This window comes from Apodemus sylvaticus, chromosome 3 (assembly GCF_947179515.1).
Source record: "Apodemus sylvaticus chromosome 3, mApoSyl1.1, whole genome shotgun sequence".
Classification (NCBI taxonomy): Eukaryota; Metazoa; Chordata; class Mammalia; order Rodentia; family Muridae; genus Apodemus; species Apodemus sylvaticus.
Window position 1 is genome coordinate 88,533,227 of NC_067474.1, and position 26,252 is coordinate 88,559,478.

General features: G+C 36.3%; 1 protein-coding gene across 1 annotated transcript in view; it reads right to left on the reverse strand.

The window, feature by feature from the left end:
• Positions 1-26,252, reverse strand: part of Ptprd (protein tyrosine phosphatase receptor type D) — a 511,224-nt gene that overhangs the window by 156,227 nt on the left and 328,745 nt on the right. The window contains exons 9-14 of the mRNA XM_052176673.1: positions 18,895-19,028; positions 14,581-14,725; positions 12,225-12,530; positions 11,197-11,390; positions 7,755-7,781; positions 3,626-3,743 (exon numbers count right to left, since the gene is read on the reverse strand). Coding sequence (XP_052032633.1) covers positions 3,626-3,743; positions 7,755-7,781; positions 11,197-11,390; positions 12,225-12,530; positions 14,581-14,725; positions 18,895-19,028 — 924 coding nt within the window. The remainder of the gene's footprint in view (positions 1-3,625; positions 3,744-7,754; positions 7,782-11,196; positions 11,391-12,224; positions 12,531-14,580; positions 14,726-18,894; positions 19,029-26,252) is intronic.

The window sequence follows — 26,252 nt, forward strand, 5'->3', positions numbered from 1 at the left end:
TAGATGGTCCTATGTGTAGATTCTGGGTGAAGGTTCAAGGGGACAATGGGGACCACATATGAAGGTCAGGCCAGTACCAGAGTGAGTGTTCTACTTTGTATAGCACTGATGCTTGAAAGCATTCATGGTGTTGGAAGAATCTCACATTTTCAGAGGAGGGCTGAAGTGAGGGCTAACAGCATCTTATAAACAGCAGACCCAGAGGCCAAGCTGCATCGTTAACCATCTAACACTATCGTGACATGTCAATGTCTGTCTTGCACTTTTGTGACGTGTCAATCCATGCCTGCTCTTGTACCTTTCAGACATGTCAGTGCCTCTTTTTGGACCTTTGTGACATGCTAGTGCCTCCTCTTGGACTTTCAGTTCTTTTCCCTTACTAGACTTTTCACTCTCTAAAATTGTTTAGAATGACACAATGATTAATACATGTGGTTAGCTCAAAATTCTTTGCAAGATCAATCTCTGGAGGTCAACTGAAGCCCACAGTTTCAAATGTTCTAAACTCAGCCTGCATTTAAATAATAATGAGTAGCAGTAAGCATAGCTGATTGCCCTTAGCCTATTATTTGCAAATTCTTCAATCACTGTCCTTTGATCACCATTACACATGGGTGGCCAACAGAGTACTGAAGTCCACGGAACAATATACAAGAACTGTCAGAGCAATGGATTTGTAAATTTTTATTTTATTTTAAATTACGTTTATACGCAGTTTTCTGTGTAAGAGGTTGTGCACATGAGTGTGGGGGCCCACAGTGGCCAGACAAAGGGTAGGATGATGTGCGGCTGGAGTTACAGGTGCTTGTTGGCCTCTTGATATGGGAACTGGGAGTTGAACTCCAGACCTCTGAAAGAGCAAGATTTCTCCAGCCTATAAAGTAATGGCTTTTTTGGTTGTCTTAAATCTCAAGGCCTAAGGCAGTATAGTAGTTATGATACAGAAAAGTGAGAATATTAACAAAGTGGCAGTACACATCATTATCAATCAAATGCAGAAAATGTAGCTCCATATGAGCTAGCTCCTTTGTTAGATATAAGCTTTACACAGATTGTTTAAGATAGGGACACTACTTGTTTTTTGAAAGATTGATTGTTTATTGATTCTGGAAAGGATATACAATAAACAAACCTACAGACAAGGTTTTTGACTGTTAACAGAAAATGTCAAGGGGAATCCCCAAATTATCAATAGAAGCTATAACTATATACCCTTTTAACTGTTATTAGGTATTCATTTCAGACTCAGAAACATAAGAGGTACTTTTATGATTATATTCAAAGTGAATTAATATGTCCACACATTGCAGAGGAATAAACCACGGTGAAGGGATGCTATTTTATTACAAGGAAGGTAAGCAACATAGGAGCATTATTGTTGCCTCGTTAAGGACAACAAGCATGACTCAGACATCTGCATTGTGAGCATTTTCATTTCATTATCCAGGCCTCTCTCAGTTAAGGAAGACTAGAAATTGTCAAAGAAAATATCAACATAATTGGACAACATGAACAAGACCCACCAATCTAAAGATCTGGTGCAGTGACAAAAAGTGATATTGTGAGAAGGAGTCATTCCTTTTGTGAGGATTTGGGCTACTCTTCTACATATATTCTACTTTTATGTCCCATCCCTAAGTCTCATCTCATCTCACGCCCAGTTAAGAATCTGATAATTCACATAAGGCATTAGCGATACAAAAGAATGTCAGAATAAATGAACACGCTATTTTGATCAACTTGCAACTCCATGCTTCAACTTGGGACTTTTATCTATGTTTTCACACTGTTTGTTCCTGTAATCACAGTCATATGTCATGGTACCACACCCTCACTAAATGTGTCCTTTCTAGTATGGAATATTGGGTGATACAATGGTATTTTTAGAATCAAAGAAAGGGAGAAGAAAGAAAACAGAAAAATGAAAAACGCAACATCTTTATCTTGACAGAGTTTTGCCATCTGTATTCCTGCCACTTGAGGCAAGTCCAGGTGGCAGGACACAAGTGAGGCAAATCTTGTGACATTTAGACAAATTTGGCAGCGAGGTGCCACCCAGGAGAGTGCTCAGCATCACAGCTGTTCTATGCTTTCTGTCTTTAAGCAGAGGGATTCCTACAAAGTTGTGCAAGAGGCCAGCTCAGGAGGAGTAAATCAAAACCACAGCAGAAGCATTCCATGGGAGATTGCGCTGGGACAGAATTGGAGGAGACTCCTTCTGTAATTATCACTTCATTTATCAGTTTATGATGCTAGTTCTTCCTGCTAGCTTTCTCTAATGTGGCTAAGCAAAACAAGTCTAACAAACACCAAAGAAGCTGCCCTTCTTTCTAAAGGAGTAATCTGAAATTATTTAGCCTTTTAATATTCTTCATCCTATTTTTTTGTTTTCTACCATTTGTGTAATTATCTTCTTTTAAAGCCTCATGGAAAAATTTAGAGGGAAAATGAGAAAAAAAATAAAGCTGTGAGCCATAAACCCAATCATGACAACTCCACTCTAGAGAGGTTTGTGATGGTCAATGTTAACTAATAATTTGACAGAATCTAAAATCACATGGAAGGTGAACCTCTGGGTGATGATTTTGATTAGGAAAAGAACAACCCAGTCTAAATGCAGCCAGCAACACTGCCTGAACCTGAGTCCTGGGCTGAGTAGGCTCAGGGAGGCGGCAGGCTGAAGACAAGATTTCATTGCCATTTAGTGACTGAGGATGCAATGTGACCAGCTGTTTTAAATTCCTCTGCCTTGACCTCTCTGATATGACAGAGGGTATTTTGAAGTTTATGTCAAAACCAGCCCCTTTCCTCTATAGTTACATTTGTCAGCCTCTCATTATAACAACAGGAGAAGAAACAAAGTCAGAATCCTTGTGGGGATGGGACAAAACCATGACATTTCTCTGCTTAGGAGCCTGTTTCTTCCACCTTCAGGAAACTGGCTCCTCTGCCTTCAGTTTTAATAACCTGCTCTGACAAGAACAATAGCATAGGCTAAAGCGGGAAGTGCTAATAATTAGGAAGAGTCCATCTCAAATAAAACAAAGAAACAAACCTCTCTAGAGTGGAGTTCCCATGATTGGGTTTATGGCTTACAGCTTTCTTTTTTCTCATGTTCTCTCTAAACTTTTCTGTGAGGCTTTAAAAGAAGTTAATTACACAAATGGTAGAAAACAAAAAAATAGGATGAAGAATATTAAAAGGCTAAATATTAAAAGGCTAAAAACCAAAAGAATCTTTCTCTAAGTCATCTTCCTATCCTTTAAAGGTCCCCTGGAGTCAACATAGCTACATCCTTTCTTTTTATCCTTAGCACATCCCAGATCAGAAAATAAATTTAATGAGAAGAAACTCTTCTTTTTTGTTGTTATTATGTACCTAGTACTGTAAATGGCAGTAGCCACATAGTAGATGCTCAAAAATAACTTGAGTTGAATACCTGAATTATTTAGAAATAGTATCAAATTTGATCTTTTTCCCTCTCAGCTCAGAAAAATGCTTTACAGTTGAGCACAGTCTCTTTTCTTTCAGTGTACCATAATGAAAAAAAAATCATGGATTACAGCCTTACTATTTGACCATCTGAAATAGGGCAGAAGGTATAAATATGCACAGAAGACATTACCTGCCCCAGTGGTAGATACTAGCTTAGGCTTGCTTCGAGCGCCATCTCCTTTGGTGGTGTAAGCTGTGACGGTGAGGGAGTATGAAGTTTCAGGCTGTAGCCCAGAGATGATCATGTCCTGAAATGACACATGCCGAGAACAGAGATTTAAAGCATGCCAGGGAGAACCTGGAGAAAAAGAAGGTGACTGATGTTCATTCTGTGCATGCCTGGACATGCCGTGAAGCCATGCTAAGCCTTCAAGTTCCATGCCTTCAGCTCATGCTATGCAGATGGGTCTTGATGTTAATAGTGGAGTTGGGTATTGGAGCATCCTCAGAAGCAGCTTTCAGAAGGAATAGTTAAGACAGAAATCTGGAATCAGACTTCCTTGACATTCTTGAAGTTAAACTTTCTTAAATGTTTGATTATAAAACAATTAATAGCTTGGTAATCTAGGAGTGCTTATCCATTTACATTTGTATTTCCCAACATAAACTTAGAATATTAGAATCCCAGATTGTTGAAAGATAAGTTTTATCAGGAAAATTCTCCCATCTGAGTCTGGTATATCACAGCCATCTGATACACTAGCTGTTATTTTGTAGCAGCATTTTCCCAAGCATTTTCCCTGCAATGTAGCTAGATTGCTGACAGACCAGATGTCAGCATGGTATTTCTGCCCCCAAGAAGTTGCTAAGTAAAACAATGGTTGACCTGTTGAATCTAGATATCCCCTGAGGCCTAAGAATATTTTGAGGACATCAGGAAATAACGACTGGCTAATTATATAACCTGATAACACAAGTCATCACACAATGAAGAGAATATTCTGGATATTTAGTAAGCAAGTCATACAATTAAGAATTAGACTTGATATTATGAGATCAGTAATGTGTGCTTAATTATTTCAGATAATTTGGGAAACTATCTGAAAATTATAAGGGCCCAGAACTATTACAGCTTTAAAACTATCATTGAGTTGTTTCTTTAATTGGATTTTTCATAATTCTTCAGCTGGAGCTCTGGCTAGCAACTTGTTTTGGTGTTTGTGTTTGTTTGTTTTGTATTTAGTTTCATACACATTCCATACAGATAAAAAAAAAAGTATTCGATGTCATTATCTTCCCAAGCTAAAGGGAACTTGATTGAGTGAGGAGTGAGTGGACAGGGCCACAAGAAATACTGTAGGAATTTTCTTAGCAAAGCAATTTACAGGTTCCATGGAACATTACTGCTAAAGCTGATGCCGAATATGACAGCTTTGACAGGCTGCTTCCTCAAAAGAATAAGAATATCATCATTGTGGAAATTGAAACATTTCAAATATCATCCTGTTGAGTACTTGAAGACTTTATTCGGGCATATAGATGGACATTGTCAGAAAAATATATTTTATCTTTAGGACCTTGAAATGCTTTCACAGAGGACACTTAGACCTGGTGAGCAGTATTACACACTATGGTAGAAAAACTGGATATTCAGAAATGATGATGCTGTAGATGCTAGCCTCTTGACGAGATCTTCCGAGATTAATGCTAGATAGCAGACAACCTCAGTACATAGAGAAGTTTTATTATCAAGTGTGTGACAACTTTGATTTTATTATACAGTTTTCATTCATAATATTAGGGATAATATTGCCTCCTGTGTCTTTCTCTTTTTTCCAGTTGTTATAGGATATAGTAAGTAATATACATTGAAACTGGTCAAGTCCTAGTCCACTGCTAGAGCCTTAGCTGACCATAACACAATGATCAGAACCATGCTACCACGTGGCCTACATTTTCTGTCTTTAAGTGGACCTCATTTGCATGGACTCCTCTGTGAAGAAAGGTGACCACTTCAAAAGTCAGAAATTCTTCTGCCTTCAATACCTCCTGCTCCATTTTGCACTCTTGCCTCCTAAAAGACTGTGTTCCTAAGGTCTTGTCCCAGAACCATCAGCCTCCTTGTCTCCCAGACTTGGAAAAATAACTGCATATATTTTGGAACTGAAAATATTTCTGATTATATCCCAAACTAATATGCAGCGCGAACTTGGCTCTCTTCTTTAAGTAGCAATGCAATGTAGAATCTACTTGGTGTCTGTCTGTGACATGTCTTAAGTTCAACTGGAAAAACTGGAAAGCCATCCCCATAGTGGACTCTCCCTGATCACTTCCATGGTTTTATGACTGACAACACCACTTCAACCTTCAACCACTCCCTTCTTAAGGTCTTCATTGGCAAGCTTCTGTTGGGTTTTGGTTTGAATGTTGATCAGTCTGATCCTTTTCATTTCTGCTGCCTCAAATTTTGTTGGATTTTGATCACTTCATCAAGAAATTAGAAAAATAACTATTTACTAGTTCTTCATAGGTTTTTTTGTCTTTTAATGCTCCAAATTGCCCATTAAATTACTGTTTTTTCAATGAAATAATGTTCAATTCTGGGCATCAAGAAATCAATTTAATCAACCATGAGCAGTTTCAAATAAAGTAAGAAATTCAATGGACTTGAGTATAAAATGTTGAGTTGATTATATATTTTAAGATAAATATGGTGATATAAAACTTTAATTTCTTTCAAACACATATATACACTGGATCATATCATAATTGTGTTTCTAACTATGGGCCATAGCCACAGAAAATATTGTTTTGTACTAAACTTTATGATACCTGATACACTATTCATATTTTCCAAGAACTCCAAAAGAAGCCTTGTGTCTTAGCAATAAATATTTATATGTTAAATCTCATGGCCCTCTGGCATTTTAAACACTTTGATTGGCATTATGACCATTTGTCCTGAGAGACCACAAGTTTTTCAGGGTCAATGTTTACAGCACATTTATCTCTATATGCTTTGCATATAGTGTAATAATGAATACCAAAAGATTAATTAATGCTAATTCTATTCAGTCTAAGAAAAGAAAATGCTCTTTGTAACCTTTATATGATTTTTCTTTTTAATGTTTCAATATCTCTTCAAGACAAAATAGTGAAGGACTCATTATCCTGACACCTCAGCTGTCAAAGTTTACCTCTTTGCTCCATTCCACAGTAGTTTTATTATAAGAAGTTTTTATTTTGGTCCAATTAGTAGGTTCATTGTCACATGACTAGAGAGGTCAGTCCCATTCATCTCCATGGCTACCCCTGATGTGCACCACTACAAACAGATCTTTCTTAGCCCAAATATACATAAATATATATTGTCAACTATGGAACTACAGGGCATTGTTTCAGTTCTCAAGTATACTACCCTCTTGTACAGTAATTTCTGAAATTATAACCATATGAGCATTGCCACTGATTTCCATGGCATTACACCTTTATTTAGGACATTTTTTGGCTCCAATTTATAACTGTTTCAGATATATATATATATATATATATATATATATATATATATATATATATCTTTAATTTCTTTCAAACACATATATACACTGGATCATATCATAATTGTGCTTCTAACTATGGGCCATAGCCACAGAAAATATTGTTTTGTACTAAACTTTATAGTTTATATATAAAATCTTTGTCCTGTTTCTTGTAAGTACTTAGATGGTAGATGTCCTATCACATGAATATCTTACATAGAATAGGCCCTTTACAAGTAACTAAATCTATGCGTATAAATTAAAGAACAAGCTCCCTCTGTGAAACTCTTTTTACATCTTGACATGTCTTACTTATTGTCATTCATTGTTTTCTATATGTGACAAAATTTAGCCAGGTAGAGATGGAATTTATTAGTGTCATATCTATACTATGTGATATAGTGACTATACAGAATATAATAGAAAATATTAGTAACCTACATCAAATACCTGACATGACCGATAGCGGACAACTCCATTTGAAGCATGCTTCCTCTAAGTGTGTCACAAGGCAGAGTTAGTAGCAGAAACCAAAATAAATGCTATAAGCTCATGACCATTTTTTGCGCAACCAATAGCACCATGCTCATTTCACAAAACCAGAAACAAACTGAAAAGTGCATATATTGTTAAGATAAATTAAAAACAGTCCATTAGTTCATGCAAATGTGATATTCAAGCAAATGTGATATCAAATCATGAATAAGTGAAGGGCTGATGTTGAAGAAACACAAGCATATCAGGTTTGATTGTTTGTCCAAACAGTAAAAATCTACTCACATGTTCAGTAGTATCATCAAATTCCCACTGATTGAGGTTAAGAAAGTTGGGGAAGGGGACAAAATAAAAAGAAATGAAGAGAAACTTGTACCCTTATAAAAATAATGTTAGCCTCCTTAATTTAAAATTGGGAAATACAGTCATTAAAGAAACATATACAATAACACTCCAACGAATCGATGCATTATGATGTAGACATTCTCACCTCTAAGGGGGTAAAGGTAAATATGTGCTAGTGTTACTGCTCAAACTAGCACATCTATCTATCAAATAACTATGTGGCTTACTGAAAAAGCAAGTAAGGCACAGAAAAAAAATCTAATGTTGCTGATCTCAAACTATGCATTTCAGCAATTTTTACTTCTTTCATAGGTTATATAATTAATTTAAGTATTTTAAATAGTTAAAGAAGTAATTTTACTATTTAATTTACTATCTTTTTAAAATACTGAAATCATAGGCTTCAGTGAAAACTTGTGAAAGGTACTTAAATTTCATTGAAGAGTCAAGAAACACAAATGAAATGTAGCTGAGAAATATTAGGGAAACAACAATTAATAGATATCAAAGTAGAAGAGAGAAAAACAAATTTATCAGCTATAAAACAATAAAGGCAGAGATGCAGTTTTATAATGTAAAGTAGCTGAAATATCATTACATTATAGAAATAGCCTACTCTAAGAGCAGTAAAATATAAATAAAAAAATATAAGCAAGCAAGTAAATTTTTGATGTTCCTCCAGTGTTTGAAATTGATTTAGTCTTAAAATCTCCATTTTGGAGTTTATAATTATTGTTGTGAACCTTTAATGGCCTATTTTCATTCTGTATCTACAAAATTTCCTTACTATGTATCCATTTTATTCCATTGACCATGAAGTTTTCTGGAAGTTTGATGGGTTTGGGAAACTGTAAGACACCCAAAACACCAGTGGGTATGAGTCTAAGGCAAAGTTGTCTCCATTGATGACTTGTCCTGCCGTAACAAGACTAAAAGACTTACTGGGAATTGACTCAGAAATTCTATGAACTAAAACAATTAGGTTTAAAAATGTGTGTGTATATACAAGCATATATAGATATACATACAGTATTATTTGATATTTATTAAAATCTGTGCTGGCAAGCAAAACTATGCATACATATAGAGGTCAAAGGAAAGCCTAAATCTGCCTTTTTTCTTCATCCTAAATATTTTCTTCTGTTTTAAAAGTATATTTTATTTTAGATAAAATTTCACACATGTCAATTGCAATATAATAGTATCGTTGAGTTAAATATTAACAATTACTATTGATAAAATTGATAAATTTAACCCACATCCCAAACCTCATTAGAGTTCTAGGTAATAGTCAGAATACAAAGTTTTGGAGAACAGAAATTGTTAGAACTACTCAAATCTTAGAAGTCACTAAACAGTAAAAGAACTAAATATATATAAAAATTGAAATAAAATTGATATCTACATATAATTTTTAAGTGATGTTTGAGTATAGATTTTACAGATATGTCAAATATCTGCAAACTATGAAACAATTCTTAACACTCTATTTTTAAACAGTACCATTGCTTTTATTCTGATGAGAATACATAGTCATTACATTCACTAATGTTAAGACTTGTGTCTCCCTTTGTTTTGTATATATGTAGTAAATATATTAATTATTAGCTGACTTAACATCAATGTAGTTTCTTAATCTTAAAAGGAAAATCAATATTTCTCTCAAAATATTAACTGAAAGAGTACCTACATATTTTAAGAAGACTAGAATAAAATCCATATTGATAATGAAAAGAGTTGTCAAAAGCTCTTTCTTGTGTCAAAGGCATATGATATATTACATCAGCTACATTTGCAGAAATCGCTACAAAATAGTAAGAGGTTTGAGTCCTAGGAATTTGCCACAAATTTAGATCTCTTCAGGCTTTTTAGTAAGCATGATTCAAAATAGAAGCAAACATAAACACTTTTGTGAGTTGACAGCATAAAGACTTTTTTGGGTAAATGCTTTCATTAACACTGTAGGGGTATATATTGCCTCATATTTTCAGAGATAAAAGAAGATAAAACTGGGCAAACTTGTGTAGAAGTTTTCATTCAGTTTCTGATCTTTTCATGTTCACATAAAAGACCTTTTCATTTCAAATTTTAAATTTTCACGAACTTGATCCTTTTTCCTGATCAGCCACCATATACTTAAAGTATCAAGTATCTACATTTCCTGTAACCACAGTATCCCATCACTGTCCGAAGAGTAACTACAGGCCAGGGCCTCGGTTATGTGACATTTCCAACAGTGCACTTAGAACCTGGAGTTTTCCTCTTCCTTCCAGGAAAACACTTAAGGTACAAGTAGATTAATTATATATTCATTTAGAGGGATTACTTTTAAGTACCTATAACCTACAGGGAAAATGAAAATGTTATATGCTTTGCTTTAAATAACTGACTACCAAACCAGTCAGGGTCACCATGGTTGTAAACTACGCCACAAGGTCAACAGGACATCTCAAACACACAACTACTCATTATTAATAACTCCTTTGTTGGTGCAGGCTGTCTATGTGTATACAGGATTGTATGGATGCATGTATAAGTGAGGATGTATGCACACCCGTGTGATTGTGGCATTGTTATTATACTCTGTTGACCTTATTTACAGATAGGTTTCTGATTAACCTTGACCTTGTCCAGTAGGTTAGACTGGCTGGTCCAAGCATCAACCCATTTCCACTTTCCAACTCTAGGATTACAACTGTATGTACCACACTTGGATTTTTCATGGGTAGATTCTGGAGATTAAACTCAGGTTCTCTTTGGAAACACTTCACTGACTAGGCATTTTCCCAGCTCAGTAGTAATTTTCTTAAGTTAGTTTAGGACAGGAGATCATATTTATTCTCTTGGAAACCTTAATTTAATTTTTTATCATCAGTCATTATCTTCACCTTCCGGGACAGAAAACAATTATTCCTATAACATTTATGACCTGATAAAAGACAAAATGAAATAAAATACTGAGGTGCTTCCTCTGAATAAAAATGTCTGTTCTCTAGTAAAAAACTTCAGACATTAAGAAATTAGATCAACCTTTGTTCAAGTAATTTAAACACAGCTGAAGGTAGATTCTATCGACCCAAGTGTAGCTTGGAATACTTTATTTTGATTTAGTTAGGCTCATCATTATTCCTTGAAGTGGGGAATGTCAATTTAAATCCAGACATAAAGAATATAATATCTAGTTTTTTAAAAAGTGACTTTTAATTAAACTTAAAGCAATTTATTTCAGTTTAATTTCAGTTGATATCACTCTTAACTTAAAACGTAAATACACAGCGATGGGTTTTAAAGTCTAGAATTTTGTGTAGAAGTGTTTTTAAAGCACAAAACAGTATATTCTGGTACAGACTGGAAGCAATGTTAGCCAATAGAACAGGCTCACCTGTGCATCTGCCAACATGACATCCTTCAGCATGGGCTGGCCCTTGGGCTCGCCATTTTCCATTTTCACGTAGTGCACCTGATATCCTCTTATCTGGCCATGCTGCTTATTGGGCACAGGTGAGCGCCACGAGACTTTAACAGCCGTGGCATTGACAGCCTCCACCTCGACTTTTCGAGGAGGACCACTTGGAACTGCAACAACATCATGGGTAAAAGACAATTATAGGCACTCGCCACCAGTGCAGCGAGAGTGCTTCCTTTACTTAAAAATGGGTAGACCCACTATGCTTCATTGAAGAATACATACATCTTCGACTAAGGAAAATGCTCAAACCAATCTGCTCTACATTTTAAGAAAAGATCAAAAAACATGACCGATGCAAAAACCAAAATGGAAGAAAAAAAAAAGAGTATCAGAGAAATAGAAAAACATGTAAAAAAAATGTACAAAAGCCAAGGAAGATGCTTTGAGGTCCAAAGCATTAAAGCACAAAGAAGTATTGCACTGAAATAATAACAAAAAACAGATTGTTGAAAGTTGTGTGTTTTTTTTAAAGTTTTTGTTTTAATAGCAGAATAAAAACATTCTTGACTATATGGATTCTTCTCTCTCTTTTTCTCTCATATCAAGAGGCCGTTCCATACAACAGGTGCCAAAAAATCACAAGACAAAAGACAGTAAGAAGGTGGCAGTTTTCAAAGTTAATTCCACAATGAAAGAGAATTTAATAAAAATGCCAAGAAAAACAGAGGAGACATTATTTGGAGGTACAGAGAAATATCTGGATCCTAGGACCACAAGAGCAAAGTGTCCCTTTCAAAGGTAGAAAATTGTTGCATTGAAATTGAACAAGAAAAAAGCCCAGGATGTAGGAAATATAGGTCTTTGGCAAAAAGTTACATAATAAAAATGTTGGATCAAAAAATGATGAGCAGAAAAAATGTAAAAAGGATAACTGTTAGCCTATCAAAAGCAGACCCAGACTGTGTCAGAAGGAGCGAACTGACGGAGCGGAGGCAACATACCATCTTCATCGGTTCGAATCAACACGGACAAGCTCTCAGGGCCAGGGCCGACATCTGTGTGGGCAGTCACAGTGATCCGGTATTCAGTCCATTTTTCCAGCTGTTCCAAAAGGTATTTGGTAGTATCCGAAGGAATTCCCAAAATCTCATGAGGCTTGTAGTCTTCCCCATCCACTGCGGCATACTTGAGGGAGTATTCAGTGATAATGCCATTCTGTTTTTCCACTGGTGGTGGTTGCCAACTTACCAAAATACTAGTGGAACTTGGGCTGGTGCAACTAATATCTTGAGGAGGAGCTGATGGCTCTTATTTTGATAGTGAGTTAAAGGAGGATTTGAGTGAAAGGACAGGAGTGGTTGGAAAAAAAATGATAAAACAAAAGAAAAGGCAAAAATAAATAAACGAACAATAAGGGCAGGAAAAACAAAAATAATGCTTTGAAACTTAAAATTTTAACATAAATTTATGAACCTTGGCTTAGTAACATGAGCAAACAAAAAATATGAATCAATGGTCAAAAGAACTGTTAAATAATGAATGGGGGAGATGTATGAAAATGAAACCATGTGATAAGAGAGCCTCAAATAAAATCACCTACCTGCAATTTAAATTCTTCTTCTAAACCAATCCTTCGTATCTCCCATCACCACTAAACTGACTAGTACCCCAAACCTCAAACAATTCTATTTCTGTAAACCTGAGATTCCAGAAAAACCATTTCCATATCTATTCTATGTGCTCATTTCCACATTCTAGAATAAAGAAAATCCGTCCACAGCACTTATTTGTGGAAGGGTGTTTAATGAACAAAAAACAGTAACTGATAGATGCCCTCCTACTGAAGTCAATGAAGAAAAACAAAAAACAAAAACAACAACAACAAAAATGAAAAACCCAAAGAACATAGAAGGGCTTACCCTAGCTAAAAAAATCTAAGTCAGCCTGACCAGTTTTAATGAAAAGTATTAATCTAACATTTATTGTAGCCCAAATAAAATGAGCATGCAGAATCATTAAGGAATGAGAATGCACAGGCTGAGATTTACCTACCGAGGGCAAGGGCAGGCTTGCTGGGTCTGACTGTACTTACCCTATGCCAGCTTTCAGCTTTTTTATTATAACTCTTCTTGTGACACCATTGCTAGTAAAGAATTAGATCCCACCAGCAAATTTTGGTAAAACTGGTATTAATCAGCTATCCCTTACAAAAGGTTAATAACACAGCAATTATGAATACCTAGTTAACCCCCCCAAAGAATCATGATTTATATTATTTATATAGTTATTTAGTTTACATTCAGTTTCTTTTTTTTTTTTTGGATGTAGTAATTCATCTAAAGTTGATTTGCATAAGAGCCAAAACACACACTTTTACTGTCCATTCTAACATAAGACAGCCATCTTCTGAGCAATTATTTCCCATCAAATTACCCCATACACCACGATGTCAGGAAATACAGTTAAAATATTACACACAAAAATCCCACACAGTAGCATAAAACTGTTTGAGATAAATTGAGTGGATGGTTAATTGTCAATACTTATTAAAGAGAGAATGGTGGTATTATAAACCATCACACTTTCCATCACAAACAATCTTTTAGATAATATTTATAGAAAATGATATGTTCTGGGCATGGTAAACCCCTATTATAACAAACATGGCTAGGCTGAGGCATGCAAGCTCAAAAGAGAATGAAGTTAAGGAAGCAAAATAGCATTCAGGGCTCACATTTGCCTATGATTATTCCACTATCCTCAGATTTATCTAAGCTGAGATTGTCTGTGAATATTCCCAATGTCTAAATGGATGTTCCTGGAGAAAGAAACCAGTCATATGCGCTGAGCCTTTCTCCCAAATAGGAACAAATACATGTTAATTACTTGTTTTTAAAAGGAAATCATTTTGCATTTTGCCACTTCACACTCTGATGTCCTCTGGCCTGATTTTTATACAGTGTTTTCAACCTGAATTTTGCCATGCAGCCACATCATTTACTGGATGAGGACAAATCTAACTATTGCTCCAATTTCCTAGTTATGAAAGTTAATTAGCTTCTCTGAAATTATGTATTTAAGAAGTGGAATGGAAGGTCTGTTATTTGAGCCAAGTTTGAAAAGGACACAAGTCCTATCTGTGTCCTGTATCCAGAGAAGGATACATTTTTGTTTGTTTACTTGTTTATTTTGTTTTTTGGTTTTTGGTTTTTTTCCGCCGTGATAGATATAGTTGCTAAAGACTCAGCACACTAACAGGTTTGTTCATTAGTTCAAAACAAAACAAAATGTAACAAAATTGTCAGAAATATTTCCTAGAGAGAAATGGACAACAAGGCAGCAAAGAGAGACACCTACTTGATTGCATGGTTCTAGCTGATATTTCAGCTGTAGAAGCACCCAGGCCTTGAGGAGAGCGTGCAGAAAGACGGAAGTAGTACAGGCTGTTTGGTTTCAGCCCTTGAAGCCTATAAGATGTGCCTGGCTCAATGGTGATTCGCTGCTGCAAGTAAACAGAGGAGTTGGTCATTCTTCTGTGAGTTGGTGCATATATGGCGAAATAAATGTTTGCAGTATTAGACTTCTCTCTTAACCACAATGCCATCAATATATAGCAAAAAGAAACAATATCCTGGATGTTTTGGAAATTATACCATGAAGATGCCATAGTTGAAAATTTTTCTACAAAAGGAGGCTGAAGCAGAGATACCAATGTTGGTCTATCCAAAGTTGACAGTTACCCAGCAGCACACAGTAAGAAGCAAGGAGAGGACAAAGCCAGGATACATGCCACCCTGAAGATGTATAAGGTACTGTGACCACAAAGGCAAAGGACATTGGCCAAATGTGAAAATAAAGGATGCTGAGCATGCAAAATTCCATTCAATTACACACCCATGTTTTCTTCCAGGATTCTACAATCCAAAGGAGGGTGGCAAATATCATATGCCCAGAACTGGCAACATTTCACAAGATGTTATAAAAGAGATGTAAAGGACTAGGAACATAGGTCAGCATACACAATGTACAGAAACAAAAGCAAACAAATAGCAACAAAAACCAGATGTGGTGACCCATTATTGCAATTCCACCACTGGGGCAGTGAGACAGAAAGATCAGGAGATCAAGGTCATTTTCAGTTACTTAAGGAGTTTCAGGCCAACCAATTTTAAAAACAATCAAACATGCAAAAAGAATAAGCAAACAAAAAACGTGAAAAAGACCTGAAATTGTTGGTGGTCCTTAAATTACTTGTGTCACTGAAGACAGTTGAATCATTTCTAAGAACTAAGACCATTACTGTGGGTTTCTTTAAAAGAGGCACAAAAAATTGCAAACTTATTTTGTGACTTAAGAGCCTATAGCTAAAAACAAACAAACAAACAAACATAAAAAACAACATAAAATTACCTATACCTGTTATATATCTGTTAACATTATAGGGGATTTTCAAAATAAGATACTTGTTTATCAAAGCTGGGTTTCAAATCTGCCTTTGCATTCTAGCAAAAGCATATCTGTCTATGAGTAACCAGTGTCAGGTAGAGTGTCACTCCAGAGTAAACATTAAAATACAAACAAATATGTAATTGAACACAGGCATAAAAAAATCTTAAGCCATTTTTCTAACCAACTAGTGTTTGCTATACACTCAAATGAATTCAGACAAAGTTAGTTCACATATAAATGTGTAGAAGATATTTTTAGAGTGCTCTGGCTATTAAATAAAAGCACTCTAAGAAACTTTGGGTTCCCCAAATAAGAAAACAGGATTCTGGAGAGCTAGTATGCCCAGTAGTTGCAAATGACTGCCACACCCTCAACGCATGAGAAAGAAAGAAAAAAGAAAGACAGAAAAACAGACAGACAGACAGAAAGAAAGAAAGAAAGAAAGAAAGAAAGAAAGAAAGAAAGAAAGAAAGAAAGAAAGAAAGAAAGAATCTTCACTTGATGTTGGTGAAAACATACACTATACATACTAATTTAATATTGACTTACTGTATACCCCTCAGGAACACAATAGCTTAGGTTTTTAAATCACATCATGAGTACACATAATTACTTTTCAATACTGGTTTTGTTATCTGGTGGGCTTTTTTTGTTTTTGTTTTTGTTTTTCCAACTAGAAACAAGCTAGGGTCATCTGGGAAGAAGAAACTGCAACTGAGAACATGTCCCATCACACTGGCTTATAGACAACTCTTGGGACAATTTTTGGATTAATTATTGATATAAGAGGGCCCGCACATTGAAGGCACAATCATCCTGGTACCGAGTCCTGGGATGTATGAGAAAGTAGGATGAGGAAGCATAGGGAGCAGGTCAATAAGAAGCATTCCTCCATGATTTGTCAATTCTTGCCTTCATATTCCCTTGTGTCAACTGTGACTTTTCTCTGTGATCGACTGTTGTTGTCAGGCTCCCTATTCCCAAAAAAATCCTTACCTCCAAACTTAACTATTACAGAAATTAGCACCAAGAATGTGGCATAACTGGGAGGTATCTGAGCATGTTATAGGTTTCTTTCTGTGAGCAAGGTGGAAGAATTTAGAAATTTGGTCTGAAAAAGCCATTGAGGGCTCAGAGCTTAGTGAGATATTCTGAGAAAACTTGAAAGATAATGTGAGAGCAATGCAGATATAGAGGAGTGACCTACAAAGTCTTAGTGGGAAGTTTGAGAGTCCTTTAAAGAATCTATTGAGGTTGTTTGTGTTACATTTTTGGATCAAGACTCTGTGGTTTCTGGTCAATGGTATTGAAGACTCAGTTGTAATTAACAAGAGACCAATATCACTAGAGTAAAATCCATGCTGGTTATCTGGGCTTGCAAATTTGGCTGTAATGAAAAAGAGACTAGTCTTAGTGAGGTGACATCTTCTAGAAATTCTTTATTCATGGTTAGAATACAGAAGCTAAGGTCCATTTGTGTCCCAAAGCTGTCAGCTGAAGTTGGTAAAGTCTAATACTCTCTCAGATGTTCCTGGTGATATGAGAGCTGCAAGATTAGAGGGGTCATGGAGAGCAGCAGGGGCTTGGCATTAGAACACAGGTCAGAATCCCTAAAGAGATCGATCTCAAGCACAGCTTAAGTAAGGGGACAGTATCTGTTAAAGTGTAAATTCCAGGATGATGCCACGGCTTTGGGATGACCACCAATGGTAGAAGCAGATGTAACTCAGAGCTGTCCTGAGCCTACAAAACAAGCTGCAGATGCTGTGGATGGCAGAGGCAGAGGCAGAGGCAGAGGCAGAGGCAGAGGCAGAGGCAGAGGCAGAGGCAGAGGCAGAGGCAGAGGCAGAGGCAGAGGCAGAGGCAGAGAAATGAAGCTGATTAAGCCTTTTAGAGCCCAGAAAAATGATTGAGTCTAAGAGACCAGACACTAAGCTATTTACACTGTTTGGTTTTCTGTTTGCTCAGTCTTAATTGTAATTGTATCCTGGTTCTTTTCTTTTGGAATAAGGATGTAATTTATTTATTTTACAAGGACCCAGAGCTAATGGACGTTGGACTTTTAAGATGTTAGATATGTTATAGATTGACCTTTTAAAATGTTTTAGGGCTGTGGGACTTTTACAGTTATACTATGCTTTACTCTGTAACATTGATAAGAACTCTTAAGGATAAAAAGGAAAGGAAGGATAGTAGTTTAATAGTGATGTATCTGTGTGTTAAGGTGACAAGACGTCAATTGTGCTGTTTTCTTGTTTTTTTTTTTTTCTTTTTTAGCACATGATATAAGCTAGGGTTACCGAAGAGGAGGAAATCATAATTAAGAAAATTCCTTCATCACATTGGCCTGTAGGCAAGTGTATGGGACATTTTCTTGATTAAAGATTGATTTGTGAGGGCCCATCACATTGTGGGTCCTGTCTGTTTCAACTCAAACATCATCTCAGCCAATCATTAATGTGAAACTTCAGAAGTTGTATGTATTTTTTCTTGCTCATCGATTTTCTTCCACATAAAATTGGTGAAAAAAAATAATTTATAAACCAAAAGGCTGTCATAAGAATTACATGATTTATTAGTAAAACTCTTAGAGCTATGCTTGTTAATAGTAAATGTGCAGATTGAGTTTTATTTCTCTTTTGATTTCTATACATTTAGCAATCTATTATTTTACTCACATAGCATAGTAACATTTTATATATATCAAATAATGGTTAGCATGTCAGTAAGCATTAGCTATGGGCATCTTCCTTGGTAATTTTTAAAAGCATGCAAACATCAAATATTTATATGTTTCCATAAAGGTCTAAATAAATACTATGAACAATTACAGAGGAGAACTGAAAGTATTTCTCTACCTCGTGGATTTTCTCTTTTCCTATGATCTGATGTTTGTATAGTATGGAGCTTGGAAAACTGAATCAACAAGCATTTTACATGAGGAGCGAGTGGGTGTGTGGATAGGTGAGTGGAGACCCTCATTGTAGCAGGGAGTAAGGGGGATAAGATAGGGGATTTGTGAAGGGGAAACCTGGAAGGGCGATAACGTATGAAATCTAAATAAATAAAATAACCAGTAAACAAAGCATTTTACCTAGAACAATAATTTTTATAACCCCCCCCCCATTCCCAAAGGCTCCAAATAGCCATTTGGATTTTTTGGTCAAGGTCCTCTTTTCATATGTAAATCTTTTCTACAAAGAAAAGTTTTATAAATCTTACCTCTTCTCCTTGATCCCCATCTCTGTAAACCAGTTCATAGCTTGCAATGGTATCTGAACGTGGCGGTGTCCAAGACAGCAAAATACTTGTTTCAGATTCAGGTTCTGCTTTGAAGTTTAATGGCTGCCCTGGTACTAAAAACAAGGAGGCAAAGGACTCAGTTGACCATCATGACCAGTGTTCAGAAACTCTTCTGGTTAAGTACATGTTACACTTAATGAAGAACAAGACCCTTCCATCATCTGAGACATCTCATCATCAGAAGACAGCTCATTTATACTCCTCAAAAGAATAAGAGTCATGAGATGGATACTGTCTCAATCCTTGGGTAGTTTAATATGCATACAATATGAAGTTGTATACAATATGAAGGAGAATTAACAAGATCATTATGTTTACATTCAGAATTCAATTGTAAAAACAGTAAAATTATGGATTTCAAATAATATTTCAATACATGATTCATATGAAATACACATATAACCCCCAGCTACATTTTGCATATTTATTTTTCTACCCAGAAATAAGTATAGCTCTCTCCCCTCATCAAGGAAACTTCACTTTGCAACAGATGGAGATCAAAATGCAGAGTTGTGGAGTACAGTCTCAACAAATACATCTACAATACAATTCCACCTAAGGACCATGGACCATTGTGGAAGAAGGGGCAGAACGCTTTTAAGAAACAGAGGAAGAGAGAGGTTTGTCTCCTACATATGTCAGATGCTACCCTGATGAAGTCTCACCAATATAGCTGCCTGAATATGACCTGAACAACAATGATACCAATAAACAAACTAATGTGAAAGGGGCAAAGTTCAGGAGGCTTCAGTCCTATACAATGAGCTATAAGCTACTAGGTAAAGAATGCTGACAGCAGCTGAGAAAGAAATTAGGAAACTGACAACCTTCACCATAGCCACAAACAGTATAAAGTACCTTGGGGTGACTCTTACCAAACATGTGAAAGATCTGTATGACAAGAACTTCAAGACTCTGAAGAAGGAAATGGAAGAAAACCTCAAAAAATGGAAAAACCTCCCATACTCATGGATAGGCAGGATTAATATAGTTAAAATGGCCATTTTGCCAAAAGCAATATACAAATTCAACGCAATACCCATCAAAATCCCAACTCAATTCTCCATAGAGTTAGAAAGAGCAATTCTTAAATTCATCTGGAATTACAAAAAACCCAGGATAGCTAAAACCATTCTCAACAACAAAAGAAATTCTGGGGGAATCAGTATCCCTGACCTCACGCAATACTACAGAGCAATAGTGTTAAAAACTGCATAGTATTGGTACAGTGACAGGCAGGAGGATCAATGGAACAGGATTGAAGATCCAGAAATGAACCCACACACCTATGGCCACTTGATACTCGATAAAGGGGCTGAAAACATCCAATGGAAAAAAGATAGCCTTTTCAACAAATGGTGCTGGTTCAACTGGAGGTCAGCATGCAGGAGAATGCGAATTGATCCATCCTTGTCTCCTTGTACTAAGCTCAACTCCAAATGGATCAAGGACCTCCACATAAAGCCAGACATACTCTGAAGCTAATAGAAAAGAAACTGGGGAAGACCCTTGAGGACATCAGTACAGGGGGAAAGTTTCTGAACAGAACACCAATAGCGTATGCTCTAAGATCAAGAATTGACAAATGGGACCTCATAAAATTACAAAGTTTCTGTAAAGCAAAGGACACCATCAAAAGGAAAAATCGGCAATCAACAAATTGGGAAAAGATCTTCACCAACCCTACCTCCAACAGAGGGCTAATATCCAATATATACAAAGAATTCAAGAAGTTAGACCCCAGAAAACCAAATAACCCTATTAAAAATGGGGTACAGAGTTAAACAAAGAATTCTCACCTGAAGAACTTTGGATGGCAGAGAAACATCTTAAAAAATGCTCAACTTCATTAGTCATCAGGGAAATGCAAATCAAAACAACCCTGAGATTTGAGAATGGCTAAGATTAAAAACTCAGGAGACAGCAGGTGTTGGCGAGGATGTGGAGAAAGAGGAACACTCCTCCACTCCTGGTGGGGTTCCAAATTAGTACAACCACTCTGGAAATCAGTCTGGCGGTTCCTCCGAAAACTGGGCACCTCACTTCCAGAAGATCCTGCTATACCACTCCTGGGCATATACCTAGAGGATTCCCCACCATGTAATAAGGATACATGCTCTACTATGTTCATAGCAGCCCTATTTATAATTGCCAGATGCTGGAAAGAACCCAAGTGTCCCTCAACAGAAGAATGGATGCAAAAGATGTGGTATATATATACAATGGAGTACTATTCAGCCATTAGAAACAATGAATTCATGAAATTCTTAAGCAAATGGATGGAGCTGGAAAACATCATACTAAGTGAGATAACCCAGTCTCAAAAGATCAATCATGGTATGCACTCACTAATAAGTGGATATTAGCCTGGAAAAATGGAATACCCAAAACGTAATCCACACATCAAATGAGGCACAAGAAGAACGGAGGAGTGGCCCCTGGTTCTGGAAAGACTCAGTGTAGCAGTTAAAGGGAAAACCAGAACAGGGAAGTGGGAAGAGATGGGTGGGAGAATAGGGGGAGGGAAGGGGGCTTATGTGACTTTCAGGGAGTAGGGGACCAGAAAAGGGGAAATCATTTGAAATGTAAATAAAAAATATATCGAATGAAATTTTAAAAAAAATTTAAAAGAGCCAAAAAAAACGTTATGAAAAAAAAAAAAAGAATGCTGACAGCAGGAAAAATGGTCTTCCCCAGGGAAGAGCATACCAATTGATTATCTAATACCAAATGGTCAACCCTGAAATCATATACATAGATTAATACATTTATAAATCTTTCGCATTATACAGATTAATAAGGTTTCATTTATACATTTAAGAACACACACACACACATACACAAACAACAGACAAAAATGAGACACGCTGATTTTGAAAGAAAACAAGTGGGAAGCATGTGGAGAATTTGCAGGGAGGAAAGGGAAGAGGTAAATGTTGCAATTGTATTATAATCACAAAAACTATAAAAAGAAATATTTTTAATTATGCTTCACAGAACCTGAAACTAAGAAGTGCTAATTACATAGAAGTTGTCAATATTACAATTGAGTAAAAAAAAGTCTCTATGACTTCATGTATCATTCAGTATTATTTTCAATTGTTGTGCCTTGAAGAAAAATGCTTCCAAAGGCTCATAAGGAATGGCATATTTAAAAGGATTAGGACATGTGGCCTCATGAAAGCAGGAGTGGTTTTGTTGGAGGAAGTTTATCACTGAGGTTGGGATCTGAGGTTTTGGAACCTTATGCCAGGCTCAATGGCTCTCTCTGTCTGATGCCTGCCAATCTGGATGTAGAACTCTCAAGCTCCTTCGCCAGTACCATGTCTGACTGCATGCTGCCACTCATCTCACCAACATGAAAATGGACCAAACCTCTGAACTGCAAGCCAGTTAAATGCTTAATTAAATGCTTTCTTTTATCGGAGTTGCTGTGGTAATGGTGTCTCTTCTCAAAAAACCCTAACTAAGACACTAATAATGCGTAGAAAATTCTACCTTGACTCTTAATAGTTTTCATAGGCAATAATAAATCCTCAAAATTTTACCTTAAATACTTAGATCTTAGTAAAGAGTTAGGAAAAAGGTAAAACAAAACTCTATTACATATAAATAGGTCCATGTAACTATTTAAAACATTAGATTTAGTTTAGTTAATTAGATTAATCAGATCGATACCAATTGATTTTCTAATAACAAATGATCAACCATGAAATTCTATACATAGATGTAACATTATACAAATCATTCAAGTATCATTTACATATTTTGGAACACACACAGATATACACACACATACACACAGGGACCAACACATAACAATGAAGAAAGACTTACTAAATTTTAAAGCATTTGAGCTAATGATTAGTCTGAATGCAAACATAGTTATCATCCCTAATAGCTTAGTCCTAAACTACAGCAAATTAGTAAGATTACAAGATGTAGTCATCATGAAATTGTGGTAATAGAAGTTAACTATGATGCCCATGGCAGACATTCAGTATACCTATCTGATTATTTAAAAGAGTTACACATGAGATATTATAAATAATAAAAACTTTATTCAAGTTAAAATACTTTACTTAATAATGTTTCATAATCCAAACTTCCTTACTAAAACCTAACCTTGATAGCTAAGCCCGAGTAATGAAACATACATCTGAGGTACACCAGGCCTCACTGGCACACCTAGCAGGCTGCTTTTACCACCGTCTTCTCTGATTGTTGGTGTCCATGCTGGTCTTGTTAATTGCTCAATAATTCAGCCATTACCCCTGATATTAGAGAATGGTTCTGTATGTTGTGATCTAATTGTTCTATATTTTCCCAGATTCACATAAGAAATGAAACATATTTTATAAAAATCAAGAACAACAACAAATATAACAAGAATAAGATAGGCCACAGGAGGCAGAAAGGAACTTGCAAAGTATTTTTTCTGGTTACTTGAGAATACACATTCTGAAACACAAATGAAATAAGAAGATTCATAGATGACATATGATAAAAATGTAGAAAGAATGCTTTAGATATAATTTTCACAGGAAAAGAAGTCTTTGTAGGTACAGAATGTACTTTTTTCCATTTATAAGCTTCTTTCAGTAACATGATTACAGAACCTTACTCTTTTCCTTAAAGGGATTTAAAGTCTATTTCTATGAGAGCCATCAACCTCTGTGATTGTACATGCTAGGACAAAGTGGCTCACTCATGCTTGCACTGACACCCAGGGCCACAAATAGTCCTCGTCTGCCCCTCTCCTCTCATCTGCCCTACCCCAAAGCCTGTACTATGAGAGTCTCATTAATTTGATGCCTCTGGGAACTGCTTTCTGAACAGGTTATCATTCTTTCCCAGCACCTGCCCAGTGAGTGACCTCACATAATTATTCAGACAGAGAGACAAAGACAAAGGGACATAAAAGATCAAGGGGCAAAGCAAGGAGCCCAGAAGGAAATAAAAGCATATGGTGACTAGCAAATGGCAAAGGTATTATCTGTCAGGTAACCGTCAAAAGCCTGGTTCATGCTACAGAGATTGCAAAGAGCCAGGAGGCAGGCGGGATACCTGCCACTGGGTTCTACTATCCAGATGATCAAAGGGTTTCTTTTTGTGATATGCACACACATGAATATGTGGTAGTCACTAATTCTTCTATACTTGTATTGCTTATTTCTTTCCCTATTTTCCACCAATCTGTGGAATAAAGAAGAATGGGTTAACATGTGGAACCTAGTTCAGATTCCAAGTAGTAGAATCAGAGTCAATTCCAAAGGAGCTCAGGCCTAGTCACTAGGGTAAGGATTTATTCCCTGCCTAAGGTTAGAAAGTTGACACTGACTGAAACCATCTTAGAAACCTAATTAACTTTTGCTTACTTACACTGTTTGGCTTTTACTTTTAATTTATCTTTTCTGTATTCCCTTTTGGTCTCAAGATTTCATTCTTGTCTAGTGACACATCTTCAACTGATCTAATTCTGTTTGGTTCTGTAAAAAGTCCTTACTGCTAAATAATAAATTGAATAGGAACATCAACATCCCAGAGGGGACAGCTTCCTTTTCTCTTGAAACCTTTGGACAATGCAAGGGTTGGCTAGATGACTTCGTGGAAAGTCTTGTCATGTAACAGGCAAGAAGGTTTTCTTTCTTTTCATTTACAGGTTCATTTTGAAGTGGTTTTGGGGGCTGGGGAAAGCACATTTCTAAACTTGTAGCAGAGATCTAAGTGCCTCCGATAAGAGGTGAATACCTAGATGATTAAGAACACTTCATGAGCGCTTTGGAAAGCGCTTTCAACAGGAAAGCTCATATCTACCTGAAGATAGACGCCAGACTAACTAAGCACAGTAGGTTGAGAATTAGTGCCCAGCAAGGCCGAATATAAATGTATATCTTCCTTTTTTCATATATTTTTCAAAAGATATGCATTTTCTACATAAAAATCCTTTCAATTGTCAATGATTAAAAAATGTTGAATTCACAAACATAATACGAAAGGCAACAATGATTCAAGAAGTTCAGCTCAGCCCTTTCATTCTGTCATCCTCATCAATAGCTTATGGATGCCAAGAGTCAAACTTCCATGGAAATTTAAGGAAAAATTAAGGGTACCCTATCTGTGGGTTCAGTTTTTAAATTAGAAACAACCAACATGAGCTGAAGATTTATAGGAAAAACAAAAACTGCTGAGAAATAAATAAATGTATCTTTAAGATTGAAAATATATTAAGTCTTAATGCTCAATATAAAAATATACAGGATATGGTCTGGATTAGTCGTTAAGAGCACTGAATGCTCTTCAATTCCAGCAACCGAATGGTAGCACATAGCCATATGTAATGGTATCCAATATCCTCTTTCTGTGTGTCTGATGACAGTGTACTCCCAATAAATAAATAAATAAATAAATAAATAAATAAATAAATAAATCAAATGATCTCCCCTTTTCTGGGTCGCCACTCGCCGCAAGTCCCATAAGCCCTCTTCCCTCCCCCTGTTCCTCCATCTACTCCTTCCCACTTCCCTGTTCTGGAATTCCCCTATACTGTTGCATTGAGTCTTTCCAGAACCACGGGCCACTCCTCTGTTCTTTTTGGACATAATTTAATATGTAGATTATTTCTTGGGTATTCCAAGTTTCTAGGCTAATATCCACTTATCAGTGAGTGAATACCATGATTGATCTTTTGAGACTGGGTTACCTCACTTAGTATGATATTCTCCAGCTCCATCCATTTGTCTAAGAATTTCATGAATTCATTGTTTCTAATGGCTGAATAGTACTACTCCATTGTGTAAATATACCCCATTTTTTTGTATCCATTCCTCCGTTAAGGGACACCTGGGTTCTTTCCAGTTTCTGGCTACTACAAATAAGGCTACTATGAACATAGTGGACCATGTGTCCTTATTACATGCTGGGGAATCCTCTGGGTATATGCCCAGGAGTGGTATAGCAGGGTCCTCCGGAAGTGTCATGCCCAGTTTTCTGAGGAACTTCCAGATTGATTTCCAAAGTGGTTGCACCATCTTACAATCCCACCAGGAGTGGAGGAGTGTTCCTCTTTCTCCACATCCTTGCCAGCACCTGCTGTCTCCTGAGTTTTTGACTTTAGCCATTCTGACTGGTGTGAGGTGAAATCTCAGGGTTGTTTTGATTTGCATTTCCCTAATGATTAATGATGTTGAACATTTCTTAAGGTGTTTCTCATCCCTCCGAAGTTCTTCATGTGAAAATTATTTGTTTAGCTTGGTAACCCACTTTTTAATGGGGTT